The following is a 23,338-nucleotide window of genomic DNA, read 5'->3' as shown; positions in this document are numbered from 1 at the left end:
GTACTGCTCCTGAAGAGCCTGATATGCATTCATTTAATTACGGTTGAACATAAATATTTACGTCAGGGCTGCACAGCTGTTCCCCTGAATATTGTGGTTATTACAGAAATAAAAAGTTGCCAACCCCTGAAATAAATGGCTTCTGCACCCAAAATCGACAGATTCTCACATTTGCTACAAACTCTTTCATTGACAGTTCCATTCAGCTCCTTAACATGATGCATTTCACCAAGAAGATAGCTCTGAATACTGCTGCCGCGTGTTTCTACGCACTTCTGTGGAGCAGAGGGCACCAGTAAATAAGACGATGCCGACCGCCGTTAAAGAAGAAGGCGCAGGTTTTAATGCGCGAACTGGACTTTTATTTTGGTGTGGTGTTGTGACGTCACACGCCTGCGCTGTTGGGATTCGGCGGAAGAAAGGTTTGTGGAGAAAGTGTTTAAATCTAAACAGGCGATGTAAATGAAATGATTATTCTTGACCGCGCTGCATCGTAATGCTTTATTTACCGCTAATGCACGTTATTTCTGTGAGCACACGAGTAACAGAAAAGAAAAGCGCGGCTCATTTCTCTCTCAGTTCATCACAAACACGCGTTCACAGACTCCGAGTCAATTGAGTCAGAACGATTCTGTGTTCAGAGTCGCTCGAGTCACCGGACAAACGAAAAACACGATTCATGTGATGAAAGCACATATTCTCCAGATCAACTCACCCAGAGATGTAGTCTGTGTTAATAATTATTCTCCTCTCAAACAGGACAAACACAGAGAAGCTCTTGCTGAGACGAGCTGTTAAAGATGATGTTTATTAAAGAGGAGCGTGTAGACTTCAGGATTGAAGAAGTGTTCAGTCTGAAAGATGAAAACACGGAGGAACAAACAGGTTGGTTTCTTTCTCAAAGCTGAACATTTACTCCTCATTAAAATGTCCAGCTCTACAGAAAGGAGTGATTTTTCTGAAGACTATCTCGTGATTGCAGTAATGAGAGCGGTTTACATGTTTACAGACATGTTGAGATGCTGTCTTCAGCTGAACCTGAGATGATCCTGAGCAGCGTTTACTACACAGAGCCGTAGTTCACTGACAAGCTGTTCATAACGATATATAATCGTACGATTGTGAAATTGAAGAAATCATTCACGATAATGACAGCTGTTTGCGTAGCTTCTCAGTGAACTACGGCTCTGTGTAGTAAATGCTGCTCCATCTGAAAATACCACATTTAATAAGTTGTTTTTACTCCAAACTCACTTCGTAGCGTCAGCCGAGTGTTTGAAATAAATCCTTTATTCAGCTGCAGCGATAGGGATGGCCTGGGCTTCTTCTGTGGGGTGTGTTTCTCTGGCCTTCAGAACACAGAACCCTGCTTTACTGACAAGATACGCATGACAATCGCAGCTTCTGCCTAATCACGGTTTATCGCCTTCACAATTTCATTTTGATTAATCACGCAGCTCTACCGTCAGGCAGTCTGATATCCGAGCAGGTACCATTGGATCATCTGGTCGAAAGGAAAGATAGAGCAAAGGTAGGAGAAGCAATGTGCCTGTATGATGGGACCCAGTGAAGTTGTGTATATGGAGAAGAGGAGGGGTCGGGTCAAGTCACCTTTATTTATATATAGCGCTTTAAACAAAAAAGACTGAACAACATTAATTAGGAAAACAGTGTGTCAATAATGCAAAATGACAGTTAAAGGCAGTTCATCATTGAATTCAGTGATGTCATCATGCAGCTCAGTTTAGTTTAAATAGTATCTGTGCAATAATTTACAATCAAGTCAACGATATCGCTGTCAAGGAAGTGTCCCCAACTAAGCAAGCCAGAGGCGACAGCGGCAAGGAACCAAAACTCCATCGGTGACAGAATGGAGGAAAAACCTTGGGAGAAACCAGGCTCAGTCGGGGGCCAGTTCTCCTCTTACCAGACGAAACCAGCAGTTCAATTCCAGGCTGCAGCAAAGTCAGATTGTGCAGAAGAATCATCTGTTTCTGTGGTTTTGTCCCGGTGGTCGTCTGAGACAAGGTCTTTACAGGGGATCTGTCTCTGGGGCTCTAGTCCTGGTCTCCGCTGTCTTTCAGGGCTGTAGAGGTCCTTTCTAGGTGCTGATCCACCATCTGGGCTGGATACGTACTGGATCTGGTGGCTACGTTTGTTTGTTTTGAGGTTGTTTGTTTTTTGGTTGTGGTTTTTTGATGAGAGGCTTAATAACAGCCAGTTCAAAGGTACTTGGGACATAAGGAATTAATAAAAGTCAGAAGAGGATCTATGACTTCTGGAAGCACCTCTTTTAGGAGCTTAGATGGAATAGTGTCTAACATACATGTTGTTGGTTTAGATGATTTAACAAGTTTATACAATTCTTCCTCTCCTATAGTAGAGAATGAGTGGAACTGTTCCTCAGGGGATCTATAGTGAACTGTCTGATGTGATACTGTAGCTGATGGCTGCATGGTTACAATTTTATCTCTAATAGTATCAACTTTAGAAGTAAAGTAGTTCATAAAGTCATTACTGCTGTGATGTTGAGAAATGTCAACACTTGTTGATGCTTTATTTTTCGTTAATTTAGTCACTGTATTGAATAAATACCTGGGGTTATGTTTGTTTTCTTCTAAAAGAGACGGAAAGTAATCAGATCTAGCAGTTTTTAATGCTTTTCTGTAGGATAGGTTACTTTCCCTCCAAGCAATATGAAATGCCTCTAGTTTCGTTTTGTTGGGGTCCAAGAACTGATCCCTGAGGAACCCCAGTGACCAGCTGATGTGCTTTGGATACCTCTCCTCCCCAGACCACCCTGAAGGACCTACCTGTGAGGTACGACTCAAACCAGTCTGTTCCGGTGAAGCCCAGCGATGAGAGGGTGGACAGAAGGATTTGAAGATTAACAGTGTCGGATGCCGCAGACAGATCTAGCAGAATAAGAACTGAAGATCTGGACTCAGCTCTTGCCCTCTGTAGCGCTTCAGTGTCTGACAGCTAAGCGGTTTCAGTTGAATGGCCACTTGTAAGTCCAGATTAGTTATTGTCCAGCAGTTTGTTCTGAGGTTGAGAGGAAGGAAGACACGTGGCTGAACACAACGCGTTTAAGTGATTTTGCTATGAGCGGGAGGAGAGAGACGGGTCTGTAGCTATCAGTAAGTGAAGTGTCTAGTGTCGGTTTTGAGCAGAGGGGTTACCCGAGTGAATGCCTGTGGGAAGAGATGTGTTGATGATGTGTGTGAATAGAGACCCAAGTGAGATGTGAGGGGATTGGGTCTAGAGGGTAAGTGTGTGGGGGGGGGCTGGGGCTGGAGAGGAGAAGTTTAGACACTTCATCTTCTGTAAGAGGAGAAAAGATGAGTTGCTGTGAGTTCATGGGGGAGTGGAGGCGAGAAATGATTGCAGATGCAGATGGTGGTTTGTTAGTGAAGTAATTAGCAAAATCTGTCTGGTCAAAAGAGAGATATAGAGTTTGTGGCTGACTGAAACAGTTATCGGAGTAGGAATGTGATTCTGGTCTTTGTTTCCTCAGATTTAGTCTATCATATCTCACTGAACGATTCTTTTGAAGATCATTTGATCTATTTTCACGCGTTGAAATAACCTACACAGAAAAATTCCTCAGACTGACAGCTGTCTTATGTGTGTGTTAAACTAAACTGAAACTAATTCAAATGGGAAAAGCAGAAAAACCCTGCTGGTTTGGCCTGAACGTCGGTGTCTTAAGTTGTCCACCAGAGGGCAGCAGATTCCTTCTTAATGTGAGGGCTACTGAATGGATAACAGATACATGTGTAACAGTTGGCACATTTTAGTCTATTATATATATTTATTCCATTTAAAATCAACATTTATAAATCAACAGTTTTACCACAAGTAATATAGTTGAACTACAGTTGTAGCACAGGAGTTGGCAACCTGGACGCAATCAAAAGGTAAAACTGCATACCAACACACATTAAGGTAATCAATCCTCATAGTCACACAGCCTGTTAGAAGCAATAAATGCTGTTACATATACAATTACTATATACTAACAGTGAGAATTAACCTGCACTAGTGTATAGATGCGTGTGGCTTCTAAAAAAAACATTCATGCAACTGCTGCGTGTGCGAGGCGTTTCAGATCAGAGCTGATGAGTGCATGACAGCAGTTTATTTTCCATTTGGATTTCTTTGCAATAAATTAATCACCACTATAAGTGCTGTTTACTTTTAAGTTGGTATACAAAGTTCTTAACATTCCACACACAGATTACAATGACGGTGTTGTGTTCACATACAGTGTGTACATTCACATACAGTGTGGTTCAGTAGATCACAGTGTAAATCTGTTATTCAAAGTTTAATTTAAACATTAAAATTAAACAAACTCTTAGGATTTTTTAGAAACACAACAAATTTAAGCTTTAAGATAATGCACTATTTGAATGAAAAAAATATAGATTTTTAGCTGAACATTTAAAGATATTATATATGTATGATATACTCACACACATAAATAGTGTGTGTGTCTTTGGGTGGGTGGGGGGGGGGGCATGGTTAATTTGTGGTTACCATGTTTTTATGTTTGTACACCTCCTACCTTCAATATGGCTGTTTTTCATAGCTGCAGACACACACAGCTTGAGAGAACAGACACCACACAGGACAAAATGTATATACATATTAATATTGTAATGTAAAAGTCATTCCAGCATACAGTGCATTGTGTCATGTGACTGAGAATTCAACTAGATGCTCTTTAGCTGTGTGCAGGAATCCTTCAAAGCTTGTCCACTGCTTGATTTGTCATGAGCCCCAGACCAGAATTGAACACCATCTAAGCAATATGTGCTTACGAGATGCGGAGGATGGCTGTATCCAGCAAGAAGTCTTGAGTGCAAAGGAGTCACAAGAGAAGTGGAAAAGAGAGGGGAGGATTATGAATCTTTCTGAGGTCAAGAAATTGGTCAGGGAAGACCCATCTTGTGACTCCTTGGCAGAGTACTTCCGGTCAAAGGGATTCCTCATCAAAGAAGAGCGTGACAGGTACAGAAGTGTGTGAATGGAGAGGGAAATAGGCATTGTAATTCATTTCTGATGGGTGTTATAGACTGTACAAGGGTGTGTTAGTCATACCATAGTAATGGACCCTTTGATTCCTCCAGCACTGCAAGCCAGGAGTCCGAATTGCTTGCTCTCATTGAGGAGGACATGGGTGAGGTGTCCAAACGCCTCAGCCAACATAAACGGGTCCCTGCAAAGACCAAGACGGTCTTTCGTAGCTTCTGTCTCGCCACAGTGATGTGGGTCCATCACCTGGGTCCTACGAGCATTAAAGAGTTCAAGGTGAGCTCACTGATGACATATTTTAGACATATTCAAACACAGATATATTAGGTCTTGTGAGGTGGAGGAATAAGTGTGCGTTACATCGGAGCCTTATCATTCTTGTCTGAATGTTCGCACAGGTCCAGGAATGGAACGACAGGGTGATGGAGGGAGATGGAGTCGTTGTAAAGCTGTCCAAAGGAAGCATAAAGTTGAACAAAAAAGAAGAACACGTAAGATGATCCTCTACACACCACACTATTAGTTCATTAACAGTCTTTATCACAGCTAACACTCGTAACAAATCTTTGCCGTAGTGGTTGGACTGCTACTTCAAGCACATCCGGCCTGAATATTTAAATGCTCAACCTCTGAAGGGAGACGACAGGGACCGGTTCTTCCTGGGAGCTTCGGGACTTCCTCTTTCTAACCCAACGGCCGATGTGCACCGACTACGAGAAAAGCAAGTATTCTAGTGAGTGGTTCTTGCGGATACTAGGGCTGTGCATCACCAACAATATCACAACGATACATACCACGATACTATAAAGCCACGATACTAAAGCCATGATACTAAAGTCACGCTACTAAAGCAACGGTACGATACGTATCACAATACTAAAGCCACGATACGATACGTATGACAATACTAAAGCCACGATACGATACGTATGACAATACTAAAGCCATGATATTAAAGTCATGTTACTAAAGCAACGGTACGATACGTATCACGACACTAAAGCCACGGTACGATACGTATCACGATACTAAAGCCGTGATACTAAAGTCACGCTACTAAAGCAACGGTACGATACGTATCACGACACTAAAGCCACGGTACGATACGTATGACAATACTAAAGCCGTGATACTAAAGTCACGCTACTAAAGCAACGGTACGATACGTATGACAATACTAAAGCTGTGATACTAAAGTCACGCTACTAAAGCAACGGGTACGATACGTATCACGACACTAAAGCCACGGTACGATACGTATCACAATACTAAAGCCGTGATACTAAAGTCACGCTACTAAAGCAACGGTACGATACGTATCACAATACTAAAGCCGTGATACTAAAGTCACGCTACTAAAGCAACGGTACGATACGTATCACGACACTAAAGCCACGGTACGATACGTATGACAATACTAAAGCTGTGATACTAAAGTCACGCTACTAAAGCAACGGTACGATACGTATCACAACACTAAAGCCATGGTACGATACGTATGACAATACTAAAGCTGTGATACTAAAGTCACGATACTAAAGCAACGGTACGATACGTATCACGACACTAAAGCCATGGTACGATACGTATGACAATACTAAAGCCGTGATACTAAAGTCATGTTACTAAAGCAACGGTACGATACGTATCACGCTACTAAAGCCACGGTACGATACGTATCACAATACTAAAGCCGTGATACTAAAGTCACGCTACTAAAGCAACGGTACGATACGTATCACGACACTAAAGCAACGGTACGATACGTATCACGACACTAAAGCCGTGATACTAAAGTCACGCTACTAAAGCCACGGTACGATACGTATGACAATACTAAAGCCGTGATACTAAAGTCACGCTACTAAAGCAACGGTACGATACGTATCACGACACTAAAGCCATGGTACGATACGTATCACAATACTAAAGCTGTGATACTAAAGTCACGATACTAAAGCGATGATATGAAAGTCATGCTACTAAAGCCACGGTACGATACGTGTCACGATTCAATACGTAACACAATACTAAAGCCATGATACTAAAGTTACGATACTAAAGCCGCGATATGATACTAAAGTCATGATACTAAAGCCCCGATGTGATGCATATCATGATACTAAAGCCTCGATACGATACGTATCACGATACTAAAGTCACGATACTAAAGCCTTGATGTGATACATATCATGATACTAAAGCCTCAATACGATACTAAAGTCACGATACTAAAGCCATGATACGATACTAAAATCACAATACTAAAGCCCCGATGTGATGCATATCATGATATTAAAGCCTCGATACGATACTAAAGTCACGATACTAAAGTCACGATACTAAAGTCACGATACTAAAGCTGCGATACGATGCATATCACGATACTAAAGCCCCGATGTGATGCATATCATGATAACTAAAGCCTCGATATGATATGCATCACGATACTAAAGCTGTGATACGATGCATATCACGATACTAAAGCCATGATACTAAAGTCACGATGTGATACATATCATGATACTAAAGCCTCGATACGATACTAAAGTCACGATACTAAAGCCATGATACTAAATTCACGATACTAAAGCTGCGATACCATGCATATCACGATACTAAAGGCATAATACGTATCACAATACGGATCTATTTTGGAATTCAATTTATTTTGAGCAGAATTTCGTAAAGGTAATATTTGTTTATTGTACATTGAATAGCCAGTTTCCAATTCCGATTCTGGGAGTCACGATCTGATTCCATAATGATTCTTGATCTACTTTTTTCCCCCTTATTAATTAATTTGTTTACCACCTTGAGAATCTTAAAATCCTTACATTTACATATCCTTACATAAGTTAATAAGTACTTTTAAAAATAATTACAAATATAATTTTTTTTAAGTTCTATGTTAAGAATTTTAAACTAATATAACTTCAAAACATAACTAACATGAATTATAATATATTATCTGTCTAATCATGTCAAAAAATATGATATTATAATATATAATAATTATGTCTACCAAGCTCTGATAATGGAATATAATATTAACAGACTATCCAAATGTTAATAAAACAATAGGCCTATACCTTTAGAAGCACGGATGTGTCTGTCACTTTAAAGGTATGGTTCACACAAAAATGAAATTAGTCACAATTTACCCAGGTTTTTCTAAACCTGCATAAAGTTCTTTCTGCTGTTGAACACAAAAGAAGATACTTTGAAGAATGTGTCTCAGCTTAACAGCTGATGGTTGTAACATCCATAGTAACGTTAGTCATTGGGGCCCAGAAACTGTTTGGTTACCCACATTATTTAAAGTATCTTCTTTTATGGTCAAAATGTAAAACTGCTGTGTTAAATGCGATGCGGTTGAAAATTTGGGTGCACCTAACTTTTGTGCTGGCGCACCAGTGCAAAAAGTTAGTCTAGAGCCCTGCTTTAAAGTGTGGATCCAGCGCTGGGGTTATGTTCAGAAAGGGCATTGCGATCTATATGTATCGCATCACTGCTGAGTAAGTGTTTTCAATCTGAGTGCTGCGACTAAACTGAGCATGCAAATTGCAGGCTGTTCTACGAATTGCTTCAACATGTCATGTACGCTGTTCCACCTCGTGCAGACATCGGTCATCAGCTTATGCTCAGGTAGGCCAAGTAACCTCTGCTTCTCGTGAAGGACATGGCATGTGATTGTACTTTTCCTAAAAAAATTTTGTGATGCTCCGAACTCTTCCAAGAAGACGGGAAACTGTCGGTAACTTCAGAACCCATTGAGCAGCCAGGTTCAAACAGTGCGCAAAGCATCTCATGTAAACTAATTTGGCTATTTCTGCAGCTACTGACATATTAGATAGATTATCAGTCACTAGCACTGGATCTTTGTCCTTTATTCCCCATTTGTGCGTCACTTCATTGAGCAAATCTGCCATGTTCGCTCCTGTGTGATGGTCAAACATTGCTCTGGTCTGCAGAACGTTCGAGACAAGTTCCCATTGTGGCGTTATATGGCGGCAGGTTATCGTAACATAGGACTGGGTTGCTCGTGAAGTCCACACATCGCAGGAAATGGAAACTCTCTCTGCAGAAGAGAGTGACAGCAGAACGTCTCGTTTAGCTTCATCATACAAACGAGGAGTTGCTGTTTCTGTTCAAAACGTGTCGGTATTGTGTAACCTGGCTCACACTCGTGAAGCAATTGCCTGAAGCCGTTATTCTCGACAACGCAGTATGGCTGTAAATCCTGACATATGAAATGCATTAAAGCATTAGTTATCTGAGAGCGCTGAGACCTGGATAGGATTTTAGAGTTAAAAACATCGGGCAGGGTTGGCTTCTTCTGAGACGACAGCTGTGTGCTGCTACCTGCTCCGACCGAGCTGGATGATGTCTCATCTTATTTTCTTCGTGTTGCCGGAATACTTAACTTTTGCTTTGCAGTTGTTGCATATGGCATGACTCATGTCTAATGTCTCGCTCTCTGAGTGAGTGTAAACCCCAAAATTGTCCCATATTTTTGTTTTTACTTTTGTTGTTGGCGGGAGAATCCTCTGATCCATTTTGAATAGTGCGCTGCTGCTCACGTATCGATACACGCATCATCAGGAGTTTATGACGATGTCTCGATATTCTGAGCACAGCCCTAGCAGATACGGTTGAGTTTCATGACAGACATCTTACCTTCATTTCTCCCTCCATCGCATGCCAACAGGTACGTCAAGAGGCTGCAGGAGCGACCTACGCCAGCACCAGAGCCGCAGGCAGGAGCGGTGGTCAGTCCACCCCGGTCAGCTGCTGAGGAGGAGCCACCACAGATGCTGGAGAGGTACAGAATGACTTCAGCTCGTTAAGGTGACCCTCATGAGTAGGGTTTGGTAACTGAAAGAAATTATCTGCTCGTCATTCAGATTCCTATTCAGCCAAACGATTCAAATTTAAATTTTTTGTTTTGTTTAAAAAATAAAAAGGAAAGTCATGTACACTCTTTGTTGTTTGTATTAATCCCTGACATCAGATCTTAAGATCCCAATTATCAACAAATTCAACACCGTGTTTTACCATTTATGCAAAACTGATTATTCTTTTCCAAATACAAAGCAACAACTAACCTTTCTAACTCATGAATATTTTGTGTATTTTTGTAATCATAGAAGGGCTGCATCACAGATGCATTAGCCCCACAGAACACCAGTAACATTCTTGGAACTGAAACTTATTGACTTTCACACGGTTATGGAATTTTTAAAAGAGAGAGATAAAAAAAGAGCTGTTTGTCAACCCAGCTTATAAAGGCACTGTGCTCTAAATTAAGTACTTATATACAGTAGCGTACCGTGGGGTTTCAGTCAGGGCCTTCAGTAAGCAACTGTAAACTACATACCCTTACACATCTATCTTACACATCTCTGTAACAGCTAACTCAGCCATATGCATGTTATTTGCATATTATGCCGCACACAGGCTCTCAACAACAATGACAACTGATCAGCAATTTCAACAGTAGACTTAATGGGGGTGGGTTAAATCCGGAGTAAATTTCTCTAGATGGATCAGTAAAAGTAATCCACCAATACACTGGTCACTATGAACATTCACGTCACTCTGAAATGACGACACGCCCACAGCAGCAGAACTGTTAAGATGCTGGACATCCACACGCCACGTCACAGCATTATCAACCACGTACACTTCCATAACAATGTGCATGATACAATACTCGTCAAATCATAAAGCACTCACCTGTCACTTGTAAATAAAGTCCCTGTGTCTGTCATTCCATGTCCCTTTACTCGTATTAAAAAAAAAACATGGCCAAATAACTTGTTGTGCTCGGTGCTAGCTGTTAGCCACTCATAGCTGCAATCTTTGAAATGGCACACAAAACCGTTGTTAGCGAATTAAGTTTCAGTAGTTTAACCTTCAGTAATCCCTTTTTTGTCTGCAAAAGAGCGCCTTGAAAAAGGCAGATCAGCAACACGATCTGGTGTAGAGGCGCCGGCGACAGCGGCTTGGAAATTCCCAACTAAACTCTGGGCACAGTGTTGCCAGATTGGGCTACTTTAACACTGTTGTCACGAGTTGTTTTTCATGTCTGCTGGTTGAAGCGACCTCAGTGACATGATATTTAGCCCCTGGAATGTGAATTTTACCAGGAGAACCCCACCAAAAACGTGTATTTAACTCCTGGAATGCGAATTTTTTTTTTTTTTTTTTTTTTTTTTTTTTTTTTTTTAATGGGGGACACCTTGAAACACGATTGGGTGGGTTTTGTCGAGAAAACCTGGCAACCCTGGCTGGGGGAAGCACTGGGCACGTCGCTGGACCCAGAGGGTGTGCTGTCATGGAAAGTCAAAATTTGATTGGCTGATGATTCTGTCACTAATGCTCGTTACAAATCAGATGTGATGTCTTTGAACAAAAGGGAAGCACTATCTGTATTACAGTCTATATATATAATTATTTTTTTTTATTTTTATTTTTTTTACAGGACATCTCCACCTACCCCAGTGATGCAGCTCCCAGCTCTGAGGTTTTGGGGAGCGTTTGAAGACCTGTTTCCCATTACTCTTCATGGGAAGCCTCCGACAAAGGTGCAGGCAGCAGAGGCAGGATTTGAGGACCGTAGCTACTACCACTACTGGAGGAGGCTTCAGTACAAGCTGCGTATACAGTATATTCTTGGTAAGTGCTTACAGTAATGCCATTCACTTTACAGTCTACATTTTGTGAGGTGTGTTTGGTTTAATCTCACCTGAGGCCTTTCCCCCAGAGCAATCCACTGACAGGACTGGCCAAAAACCCCTGGCATCTCGTGTCCGGCGTGCCATTGCCAAGGAGACCAGGTGGACCACCAATGTGCCCTCCGTGGACAGTGTTCTGCTGGTAGTCTCCAAGCAGGAAGGGGAGCGGAGGCTGGAGACGCTCTCTGGGGAGCCGTCATACCGTTTCTTCTTCAAGGGCAAGGGTGGCGATCCTCTCTGCATCCATGCACAGAAATTCTCCTGTGACTGCCACACAGACAAAGAAACTTTTGGGAGGAGGATGAGTCATTCCCGAAGGAGAAATAATGTGCGGCATCAGATAGTTTCCTTAAACTGTCCAGACGGACCCAGGGAATGTGTTCCGTTCTTAAGCTGGGGAACAATAGTCTGTTAAGGAGGGGGGAGAAATGGAAGGGAGGAAAGAAGAGAAAAAGAAGGAAAAAAAGAGAGAAAAAATGAGGAGAAAAGAGAAGAAAGGGACTTTTATGCCCCTACCCTCCTAAGTAATGTTTTAGGAAGTGTATGTTTGCAATCAATTATTTTTAAAACATTTTTTTTTCTATTTTCCTATACGTCTATATAGGAGAAAGGTTGATCACAAGGTTGCCGGTTCGAATCCCACCGTTGCCAGAAATTGAAAGTTGTTACTTAATGCTGTAAATCGCCATTTTTCGTCAGTAAAACTCATACAAAAGATGTCCACATTAATGAAATTAGTTCTGAAATGACAAATGCACATTTTATTAATTCTATATTACTGGTTGTTATTTTATTCACCAGTTCTGAGTTTTGCACTTTTAGTTTAAATATATTTCTGCTGCTGCAGTTATTTTCTAAAAAAAGTAAAAAAATAGTCAAATTAATTTCCAAAGAATCCTCAAGTTTCTCAACATTTTCAAAGTGCCTATAAGCTTTGAATTGATACTGTAGAAAAGTAGAAACATACAAAAAAAGAGTTAATCATGACAACTTTTATTTTTCAATCAGTCATAGACAATTATTGTAATTGTAATTCTTTGAATCATTCACATTTTTTTTTTTTTTTTTATTTTTTATTTTGTATGTGAAAGAGAAGAGATATAAAAAATGTGATATGTGTATAAATATATTATTATATTTAAGGCTTTTGTGTTTTTTTTGAGTGCAAAAGAATGGAAAGCACAGACCATTACACAAAAATAAAACTTTAAAATGTCCTTTGTGAGTGCAAAATAACAGAAAACACAGAACAATACACATGAGTAAATATTTAAAATATTCATGACTCTTGTGCATTCTTTGCAAGTGCAAAAGAACAGAAAACAAAACTATACACATAAATAAAACTTAATAAAACTTTCCAAATGTCCATGGCTCTTGTACATTCTTTATACATAAATAAAACTCAAGTTTCCATGTCTCTTGTGCAAAAAAATAAAAAATAAAAGGGGAAAGAACTATACACATAAATAAATCTTAAATTCAAAGATCAGTGTTTCTTTTTTTTTTCATTTTGTTTTTTTTTTATTTTTTTTTTTTTGCTCCTTTGGCACAGTCTCTACAGAGGGGCAGTATATAATGCCCTTGTACTGGCTATGCCCAGTCTCTGCTGTCCTGAACTGCCCGCATTTTTTGCATGTGTTGTGCTGTACTTTGCGTGTCAGCTTTCGAACTTATGGGGCAGCAGGAGGGGCAGAAGAGAGGCTGGTCATGAGAGCCTGTGGAGCAGCAACTAGGAGAGGCCCTGTTAGTCCCTGTGAGGCCATTGGCGTCAGCAACACCAGTTGAGCACCTGGGGGGGTGGAGCAGGGAAGAGTTGCCGCTGGGTTTGAGGTGTCTCAGCTGGCGGTGACAAAACCACTGGGGCTGAAGGTATTTTCCTCTTCCTCTTTGTCTGTGCCTGGCCCACGGTGCTACTGGGCAGGTGGTATTGATGAGCTGGACCTGGTTGGGGGGGCGCAGAACGGGGGGCCGCACATTGGCAGGTAGTAGAGGGTCAGCCGCCACAGACAAGCGGCTTGGCAGTTGCAGCCCTTGCATCAATACTGCACTGTCCTGCCTTTTCACTCTCTTGTTGTGCCACTGAACCAATGTTGTGTGACTCACATCCACCAGCTGCAGGGTGGTCTGCTGCATAACAGCAGCATTGGCCAGAATGCGCTGCCTGATTTTCTTGTAGTCCTCCAAGATGAGGACCCACCTGGACACTGTGCTTGTCCCCTTCTTTTTAGGACTCTTATGGATGGCACAGAGCTTTACAAAAATGTTCTCTATCAGGCGACAACAGTCTGGCCATTGGGCAAGTGGGGCTGTGGTGGTGAGTGCGTGCCTCTTCACACTTTCCACCCCTGGAGTGAACTCCTGCCTCTTCTTGGGGGACCTGAACCTCCCTGTGTCCAGCCTGCTGCTCTGGTGTCTGGCAGCAAACACCACCCTTTGCTTATCATAATCAAGCAGGTTCTGCCAAAGAGCAACTATATTGCTCACCTAAGTAGAGAGAACATATAATACATGGCATGTGAGAAAACAAAACATGTGCAAGTGTTAACATATAACAGATCAAGGAGGGAAAGTAGAGAAACTTGAATGTTCCTTACCTGCTGGTTGGTGAGGACCAGAGAGGGCTGGTTCCTAAGCTCCACCAGATACTCTGCTAGGCTGTCGACTCTGTCCATGCCTGGCACACCAACACTATCCAAAGCCTGGAAAAAACAACAACAACCAAAACAAAACAAAAAAAAAACAAAATAAGCAACATTATGAGGATGGTTAAGTGGGACAAAAAACAAATACATATGTACATATTTCAAGGTGTCTTTTTGTTGACAAGCGTCAACTTCAGACTCCTGGAAATCTCAGAAAATGTTAAAAAGCTTCAGGTCAGCTCAAATTCTATGGGATTTTCCTAACATAACAGTCTGCATTTAAAGTTACTTTATGAATTTCAGCAATATTACATAAAACATAATTACCTAAAAACAGTGAATAACTGAACATGGCAAGTTAAATTTTATGTGTATGTCTTACAAAACATATATCTGTATTCAGATTTTATAAGATTCATTTTGATATTTGTAATACAAATGTTAAAGTGCCTTATCATTCAACTAATATTCACTGCTGTGATAAAGATTTAACAAATAAAAAAAATTTTTTCAGCAAGATATAAATACACTGATTCAGTAAAATCAGATGATTTCCTGTTCAAAAGAATGTGACTGAATATTAGGGAATTGGCTTAGTTTACTTATGATGTCATGAGCAATCCAGTCACGTATATAAATCAGTCTGAGTGCACATATAACAAGGTATTTACATACCACAGACTCATCAGGAGATGCTGATGCACCTGGTGTGGAGGAGGCAGCAGGCTGGGTGGAGGAGGCAGCAGGCTGGGCGGAGGAGGCAGCAGGCTGGGCGGAGGAGAGAGACTCAGAGGAGGGCAGAAAATGGGAGGAGACAGAGAAGCTTGGGTCATCGGTAAGACTTGACACAGTAATGTCATGGTCTTCCCCGAAGCCCTAATCTTCTTCATCCTCGCCTTCATCCACATCCTCCAGCATGTTCTCTGTCTCTTCTGAGTCGGGGTCCACCACCAGGGGCTGTCCGGTCTGACTCAGGAGGTAGTCAACACCAAGCAGCTCTCCTATGGAAAAAAAATAAAAGGACACACACACATACAGGACTTGTCAAAAATTTGGACAAATTACTGTTTTTTTATGTTTTTGAAAGAAGTCTCTTATGCTCATCAATCCTGCATTTATTTGATTAAAATAAAAATCAAGTTATTTGATTAAAATAAAAAATACAGTAAACAACAGTTATACTGTGAAATGCTAGTACAGCTTAAACTAACTGTTTTCTATTTTAATATACTTTAAAATGTAATTTATTTCTGTGATCAAAGCTGAATTTTAGCATCATTAATTCAATTCAATTCAATTCAAGTTTATTTGTATAGCGCTTTTTACAATACAGATCATTGCAAAGCAACTTTACAGAAAATTAAGTTTCTACAATATTTAGTAGTAGCTTATCAGTGGTGACTGTCAGTTCATGTGCATACGGCAGAAATGTTCAGAAAAATCAATAAAAGACGTAAACAAACAGACGATTAACACTATTAACAGCAATTATGCAATCAAACTTAGAGCAAAATGTGGTAGTTCTGTATCTTGTCTCTGGGTTAGCATCATCTGAGGTCCTCTGAGGGGTTGGCATCATCTCTTCTCAGGTGTTCTGGATCCAGATTGAAGCTGTTTGTAAATCCTAGTTATGGCAAAAACAGAGAAACAAATAGAGACATAATTAGCGTAGCTGCTGTTCCAACCAAGTAAAATTAATTAGTTTGACCCAAGTTAAAGAATAATAATGCGCATTTGATCAGATATAACTGCAGTCCAAAATTATGAGATGCATTATTTGAATGCTTGGCCAAAGAGGTGTGTTTTTTAATCTAGATTTAAACAGAGGAAGTGTGTCTGAACCCCAAACATTATCAGGAAGGCTATTCCAGAGTTTGGGAGACAAATGTGAAAAAGCTCTACCTCCTTTAGTGGACTTTGCTATCCTAGGTACTATCAAAAGTCCAGCGTTTTGTGACCTTAGGGAGCGTGATGGAATGTAGTGTGGTAGAAGACTAGTTAGGTACGCAGGAGCTAAACCATTAAGGGCCTTATAAGTTAGTAATAATATTTTGTAACTGATACGGAAATTAATAGGAAGCCAGTGCAGAGACTGTAGTATTGGGGTAATATGATCATATTTTCTTGACCTGGTAAGGACTCTAGCCGCTGCATTTTGGACTACCTGTAGCTTTTATTGAGGATGCAGGACAACCACCTAGCAGTGCATTACAATAGTCCAGTCTAGAGGTCATGAACGCATGAACTAGCTTTTCTGCATCAGAAACATTTTGTATGTTTTGTAGCTTGGCGATGTTTCTAAGATGGAAGAATGCTGTTTTTGTAACATGGGAAATATGATTTTCAAAAGACAAGTTACTGTCTAATATAACACCCAGATTTTTGACAGTAGGAGGAAGTAACAGTACATCCGTCTAATTGCAAATTGTAGTCTACGAGATTCTGTGTAATGTTTTCTGGTCCAATAAGTAATATCTCTGTCTTATCTGAATTTAATAGGAGGAAAATTATTGGTCATCCAATCTTTTACATTTTTAACACACTCTGTTAGATTAGATAGTTTTGAAGTTTCACCTGGTCTTGTTGAGATATATAGTTGAGTATCATCAGCATAACAGTGGGAAACTAATCCCGTTATTTTCTAATGATATTACCAAGGGGCAACATGTATATTGAAAATAGCAGAGGACCTAGGACAGATCCTTGTGGCACTCCATTTTTAATGGTGATAAATGAGATGACTCCCCATTTAGATAAACAAAGTGGTAGCGATCGGACAGGTAGGATCTAAACCATCTTAAAGCCTGCCCTTGGATACCTGTATAGTTTTGTAACCTATCTATGAGTATGGTGTCGTGATCTATGGTGTCGAACGCAGCACTAAGATCAAGTAAAACTAGCAATGAGATGCAGCCTTGATCTGAAGCAAGAAGCAAGTCATTTGTAATTTTAACAAGTGCAGTTTCTGTGCTATGATGGGGCCTGAAAGCATGTTCTGTATATATATATATATATATATATATATATATATATATTATATATATATGTTCTGTATATATATATATATATATATATATGTAGATATAGATATAGATAGATAAATATATACTGTATATATTAAGCAGCACAACTGATATTACTGTTTTTTCTTGATTAAATGAATACAGGCTTAATACACTAGACACTCCTTTCAAAAACATTAAAAACAGTCATGTGTCCAAACTTGACGAATACTGTACACATGACTAATTCTATTTGAAGCATACCATACAGATGGAATGCAACTTTAATCAGACTTCCATGGTTGGGTTTGGTGAAGAGAATAATAAAAGGACAGACTCTTTTTCAAAGAGAAAAAAACAAAAAACCCACAAACCAAAAGTATTATGTAACCAGATAAGGGGATGACATACCAGTGTATTCAGCAGGTGGGCCTGAAAGTTGGCACAAAAAGGCCGACCCAAACACCTTCAGGCTGTTGGTGTTGACGCAGTGGGCCATATCCCCGGAGTAGGTGAGAAGGGATGCTGGTTTTGCTGGTCACTGATGCAGCCGCCCGATCCTGATTCCACCTATTCAAGCCTTCTAGCAGGTACAGCTGAAAATTCAGTGCATTTGCACTGGTTCCTAGAAGGAGAAAAAATATACCAATAAAAATGACAAGCCTTGCAATATGAATAACAGAAATTGAAATTATTATACACCAACCTGGAATGAACCTGTTCAGGTGGCAGTGAAAAGACTCCAGGGATGTGGACCCTCTGGCACACCGATACCTGGTCAGAGTGACCCCTGCCTTTGTGGTGGTGCCTACCTCAGTGTAGAGAGGCACACCCGGCACATCCTGGATGCACCTGACATGGCGTTTCTGCACACGCCAGATGTGCTCCATGCGCACCTCTTCCAGCAGTTGGACACCCATAAGGCCCCTCCCATTTGCACCCCCCAGCTCCTGCAGCAGCCTCTCAATGAGGCGGATGGTGGCCTCCTCACCTCGTGTCCTCCTGCGGCAGTAAAGACTCAGCTCCTTTTTACTGTTGCTCCTGTCCACCAGGATGTCAGTAAGAGCTGGCACACCCTCCTGCATCAGCTGTTTCCTCTTTGCCTGCCGCAACAGGCTGAGGTCTCCAGCATCCCACTCAAAGATGCAGGCAGACAGGCATCCCATGAAGGTGGGGTAGAGGGGATGGGCATCGGTGGTGCAGCCCACGGCCATCCTCCTCATGAAGTGCCAGATGTCCAGCCGTATCTGAAGGTCTGGCCACTTGCCGAACCTGGTCTGCAGCTTGCTTGCTACTCCCTCACTCACACAGCAGCCACAGTCCACATAAAGCAGCACCGGCGGTGGAATGGCAGCCTGTCGGTACTGCTCCATATCACCAGTCACCATCCTGTCCAGTCCCGGCCCCTCTTGCACTGACAGCACACTGGTCACTTTCTGGCCAACCTCATTTCCAATGGAGGTTAACCAGAGTGCTGTCCCCCTTCCATGGCCAGCCAGCTTCTTTGTGATCTGGAATTAACAAATGTAATAAGACATTTGTGGTGTAATGTTAGCAATAACAATAATATTAATGTCTATCTGACGGTATTTATGAACATTACAGAACAGTCAAATAATTTTTACCTTTTTTGTGGAATCCATCTTTAAGATTTTGCCATAGATGGATGTGATGCTGGCCTTTATGTGTCCAATTCTGGAGAGGATATCCCTGCCATACACTGACAGCAGCCAACGACTGGTGGGGATGTCAACTGGCTCTGGAGGCTCCTGGCAGTCCACTGGAGAAAGGCTGGGTCGATAGACAAAGGCAGCACACTCCCCAAGATAGTGTGCCAACCGATTTAGCCATTCCTCCCCATGGTTCTCTTTCAACTGCCGCAACAAATGAGCTGGGCCGGTGTCCAGTCCCGAAGCAGCCTAATGACACAGATGTCACAGGCGTACTTGAAATTGCACACTGTTGCTGTGATCAGTTACATGTTCATTAGTCTTCACAGTCACCATCTTAAGACTGCTTTACTCACTTGCGGGTCAGGATCAGCCGGAACATTTTCTGGTGCGGCAGGTCAAGCTGGTCCCGGACAGTCTGACTCGTAGACAGATAGTTCAGAGAACACACAGTGCACCTGAGTGTCTCGGTCACCATCACGTAGTACCTGTCTATGTCCAGGACCTTCTGAGCTCTTTTGTGGACACCATAGCCTGTCAGGTTCTTGCCACAAGCTGGACAGAAAACATTCACCTTCCACAGGTGGTAGGGCATCCATGCCATCAACCGATGGGTGAAGAACCGGTCAGGTGTAGGTGTCTGGTGGTAAATAAGAGCTGGGACAGGCGGCTCGTACCACAGCTTCAAATCTGGCCGCAGCTTGCTAGCGTGGAAAATAGTGCTGGCAATCCACCTCTGGTCCTGCACAGGGATGGTCTTGGGCCTTTCACCTGGCAGCCAGAAAGGAGCTGGGCCCCCAGCAGTGGCTGGCTGGACTCCTCCAGGCTCCTCCTGTATGGAAGACAAGTTGTTATTGTGTTAAAGGCTGCACTAATATATATACGTAGCCTGTCCAATAAATAGGTGCCGCTGCACTCACAGAGGATGAAGATGGGCTGGGGGTCATCACAAAGGATGGAGGGGGACAGCGGCTGGGAGGAGAAGGCCTAGCTATTTCTTCAGAGGATGGCGGAGAGGGACTGGGGGTCTTCACAGAAGACAAGGAAGGGGTGGAGGTCCTGACAGAGGATAGAGGGGTGGCGGCAGTCCTCACAGAGGCCATAGATTGAGTCCTCACAGAGGAAGGAGGAGAGGGGCTGGGAGGAGAAGGTCTAGCCATTCCTTCAGAGAATGGAGGAGAGGGACTGGGAAGAGAAGGAGAGGATGCAGAGGGTGGAGGAGAGGGGCTGGGGGTCCTCCGATCCACTAAGTTGGGTTTTAGCAAAGTTGACTTGGACCCGCCAAACTTATTGAACTAAAAAGAGAAAGAAAGTTAATTGTATGATTGAAGTTACATATAGCATTTTCATTTCATTATTTTTTTCTAGCCTAAACATAAGCATAAATCTGTCCTATCAAACAAATACACAGTGATTCTAATTAGGCATTAATTGATTAAAGAGAAAATATTTACCATAGTCAAATTTAGAGGAGGCCTCAGGAATGAGGGTGGGGCAGAAGCAGCAGTTTCAGGAGCCGTATCGGAAGCAGCAGGAGGTGCAGCAGAAGAGTGAGTGGCAGTGGCAGACTGCTAATACAACCACTGAAGGGCATGAAATATAGTGAAATGGTATAACAGAATTTTAATAGATATGTGATGATACATGAAATGTCATTACCTTATTGGTGTGGAATCCACAACTGCAGGCCATGGAGCCTCCAAAGAGGGTGGTCTGCCCATGGGCCTGCATGGGGCATTTCTCAATCTGAAAAGATAATAATCATTGTTTACTTTACTAACTTGTCTGAATTATTGTTAGGTGACCTGCATACTACTTACTATATAATGAATGAATGATAACTTTGCTTTACCTTCTGGTAGAGGTCATACCACTTCCGTTGCCTTGGGGCTGGTCTTTTGCCTTCTCCAGAAGGCCAAACCCAACAGCGGGCAAAAGTCCTCAACCTGGCCATCCACTCGCCATCTCCCATGGCCTTGTGGCTTTTTGGCTTAGTGCTCATCTACACACAAAATGGAAAAAACATGGATTTCATTCATAATTCTTATTTAAAATCAATAAATAAATGTATGTAATGTTAGGTTAGCATTAGTGATTGTTAAAAAGAGACACTCAAATACTTGACCAATTAAGGGTGTGCGATAAGACCAAAATCTAACTTTAGGATTTGAGAAATTATTTCACAACAGCTACGTATCTCAATATGGTTATTTTTGTTATTTGATTTTTATTTAAATGAGAAGAAAGAAGTAAATTACAAACAATAGGACAAATACATTAGTAACAAATACAGTAGTAATAATAATAATATAACAATGTAATAAGAAATACTAGAGAAATTGCATAAAATGTAAAATTAAAACACTGCATAGTCTTCACTCTCTCAGATATGAACTGTTCCTTTTTAAAGCAGTGAGTGTTTTTTTTTATTCTTTGTTTTGCATTAATGACAGACAGCGAGTAAATTAGGCTGCTGCACTGAATGCACGGACAAAATATACTGATACACATCCGGTTTCAACCAAATTATTTATTTAAGTCTATTTATTTTATTCATTTATTCAACACCGTCATATTGCCCACCACAATGACCAATTAAGTACACAGTAAACTGAAACAAAGAAAAAATATTACTTACGTTGCTCGATGAGAAGAAATATTATTAGTTAAATTGCTCGATGATTATTTTATATTGCGCGCTCGTCAGCAGTGTCGTCATCCAATCTCACAGAGCAGCGACTGGCTCTCAAATCCAACAATGGAGAGCAAGCTCAGCGATTGGCCCTGAAATCTCACATTGGAGAGCGAGCTCAGGGATGGGCTCTCGTCCAATCTCACAATGACAGCCGTTACTGATCCAGGTAGCACCGCAGAGAGCGGTGGTGGCACCTCCACAAAAAAATCAACGCTGGGCGCACCACAATGCTCAGATGCAACACGTGTCCCACATCAGCAAACTGAAGTCAAGAGACTGAGATCGTTTGGGAAGGACACGCCCAACGTGGGGCTCGAACCCACGACCCTGAGATTTAAGAGTCCTCATGCTCTACCGGACTGAGTTAGGCCGCGGCAGCTGCGACAGACGCGGCGCCGTGCTGGTCGCGGTTTCTCATAAGTGCCCAAATTCACGAGCAAAACGGAGGGCTTTGTTTTTTTCACCCAGGCTTGAAAAAACCTCTTGCGGGTAAAGATAGGGTTAAGCCTAACAGTAGGCGTTAGAGCAGGGGGGGTCCAGAGCACTCAGTCCTGGAGGGTCCTTGTCCTGCCGAGCTTAGCTCCAAGCCCCATGAACACACCCGAAGGTCTCACCAGGGCAGACTCAGAAACTTCCGGGGCAGGTCTGTTGGGAGCTGGCTGGAGCCAAACGTAACTCGGCCTGGACAGTGGCCCTCCAGACAGGGTTTGGACACCCTTGGCTTAGAGTGTCCTTGTTTGTTTTTTTAGCCATGGCCTGTTGCTGGGGATCACAGTTTGAACAAGCAGAGCAGGCCGATAACAATGCACAATCAAAACTCAAGGAGTTAACAATTCTCGTTTCAGGCCGAAGACAAGAGGAGCGGTCATCTGAATGCAAAGCCGCTCCTAATGTCCAAAGGGAAAAAAGTGTGACATACAGCGAAAAAATTGGAGGACCCAACCTCCACCGGAAACTGAAATACAAAGATGCTAAAGGAGTTTGACAAATCGATTGACCTCTTGTCCAAACTCACTGAGAGGCTACAAGTTCAGGCATGTTTTTTTCACACAAGCTTGAGAAAACCTCTTCTGCCGGATGGCTAAAGGTTAAGCCTAACAGTAGGCTTAGAGCAGGGGAGTCAAACTCAGTCCTGGAGGGTCCTTGTCCTGCCGAGCTTAGCTCCAAGCCCAATGAAACACACCTGAAGCAGCTAATCAAAGGTCTCTCCAAGCGGGCTTGAGAAACTTCCGGGCCCAGGTCTGGTAATTTGGAGCTGGCTGGAACAAAACTTCGGCCCGGACAGTGGCCCTCCAGACAGGGTTTGGACACCCTTGGCTTAGAAGTGTCCTGTCCTTTGTTTGTTTTAGCCATGCCTGTTGCTGGGGATCACAGTTTGAACAAGCAGAGCAGGCCGATAACATGCACAATCAAAACCGGCTATTTCATGATAGAAAACTTAAAAGACATAGGGGAAAAACAACCCACGCGTAGCGGCTTGCACTTCATATTCATTATCGGTATCACAAATCCGTCTAAGACGTTGGAACTGGCCAAAGGGAAAAAC

At 42.0% G+C, this 23,338-nt stretch overlaps 2 protein-coding genes and 1 long non-coding RNA gene across 3 annotated transcripts; 1 reads left to right on the top strand and 2 right to left on the bottom strand.

Moving 5' to 3' along the window:
* Positions 1-271: 271 nt before the first annotated feature.
* Positions 272-12,351, top strand: LOC109067516. Its single transcript, XM_042722543.1, has 9 exons — positions 272-422; positions 760-885; positions 4,734-5,016; positions 5,136-5,316; positions 5,439-5,531; positions 5,616-5,761; positions 9,752-9,865; positions 11,528-11,721; positions 11,810-12,351. Exons 2-9 carry the CDS (start codon positions 801-803, stop codon positions 12,193-12,195), a joined length of 1,482 nt encoding a protein of 493 aa, XP_042578477.1. The 5' UTR covers positions 272-422; positions 760-800; the 3' UTR covers positions 12,196-12,351.
* Positions 12,352-14,184: 1,833 nt separating this feature from the next.
* Positions 14,185-15,704, bottom strand: LOC109067736. The gene is made up of 3 exons (XR_006154743.1): positions 15,101-15,704; positions 14,378-14,482; positions 14,185-14,267 (listed from the first exon to the last, which is right to left on the bottom strand). It is a non-coding gene; the product is annotated as an uncharacterized LOC109067736 (long non-coding RNA).
* A 2,142-nt stretch (positions 15,705-17,846) lies between these two features.
* On the bottom strand, positions 17,847-21,093 carry LOC122137251. Its single transcript, XM_042723022.1, has 8 exons — positions 20,950-21,093; positions 20,757-20,843; positions 20,552-20,680; positions 20,018-20,392; positions 19,454-19,929; positions 19,053-19,346; positions 18,134-18,938; positions 17,847-18,052 (listed from the first exon to the last, which is right to left on the bottom strand). The coding sequence occupies exons 6-8, from the start codon at positions 19,068-19,070 to the stop codon at positions 17,847-17,849; spliced, it is 1,029 nt and encodes a 342-aa protein (XP_042578956.1). The 5' UTR covers positions 19,071-19,346; positions 19,454-19,929; positions 20,018-20,392; positions 20,552-20,680; positions 20,757-20,843; positions 20,950-21,093.
* Between the last annotated feature and the right edge of the window lie 2,245 nt (positions 21,094-23,338).

Source organism: Cyprinus carpio, chromosome B4 (assembly GCF_018340385.1).
Source record: "Cyprinus carpio isolate SPL01 chromosome B4, ASM1834038v1, whole genome shotgun sequence".
In the NCBI taxonomy this organism is placed as follows: Eukaryota; Metazoa; Chordata; class Actinopteri; order Cypriniformes; family Cyprinidae; genus Cyprinus; species Cyprinus carpio.
This window is presented reverse-complemented; position numbering and strand designations above follow the sequence as displayed.

Coding starts and splice junctions, on each gene's coding strand:
- LOC109067516 (XM_042722543.1), top strand. CDS start 801: ATGATGTTTATTAAAGAGGAGCGTGTAGACTTCAGGATTGAAGAAGTG. Junction 5,532..5,615: donor TGAACAAAAAAGAAGAACAC/GTAAGATGATCC, acceptor TCTTTGCCGTAG/TGGTTGGACTGCTACTTCAA. Junction 11,722..11,809: donor GCGTATACAGTATATTCTTG/GTAAGTGCTTAC, acceptor CCTTTCCCCCAG/AGCAATCCACTGACAGGACT.
- LOC122137251 (XM_042723022.1), bottom strand. Junction 18,053..18,133: donor CCTGAACAGGTTCATTCCAG/GTTGGTGTATAA, acceptor TTCTCCTTCTAG/GAACCAGTGCAAATGCACTG.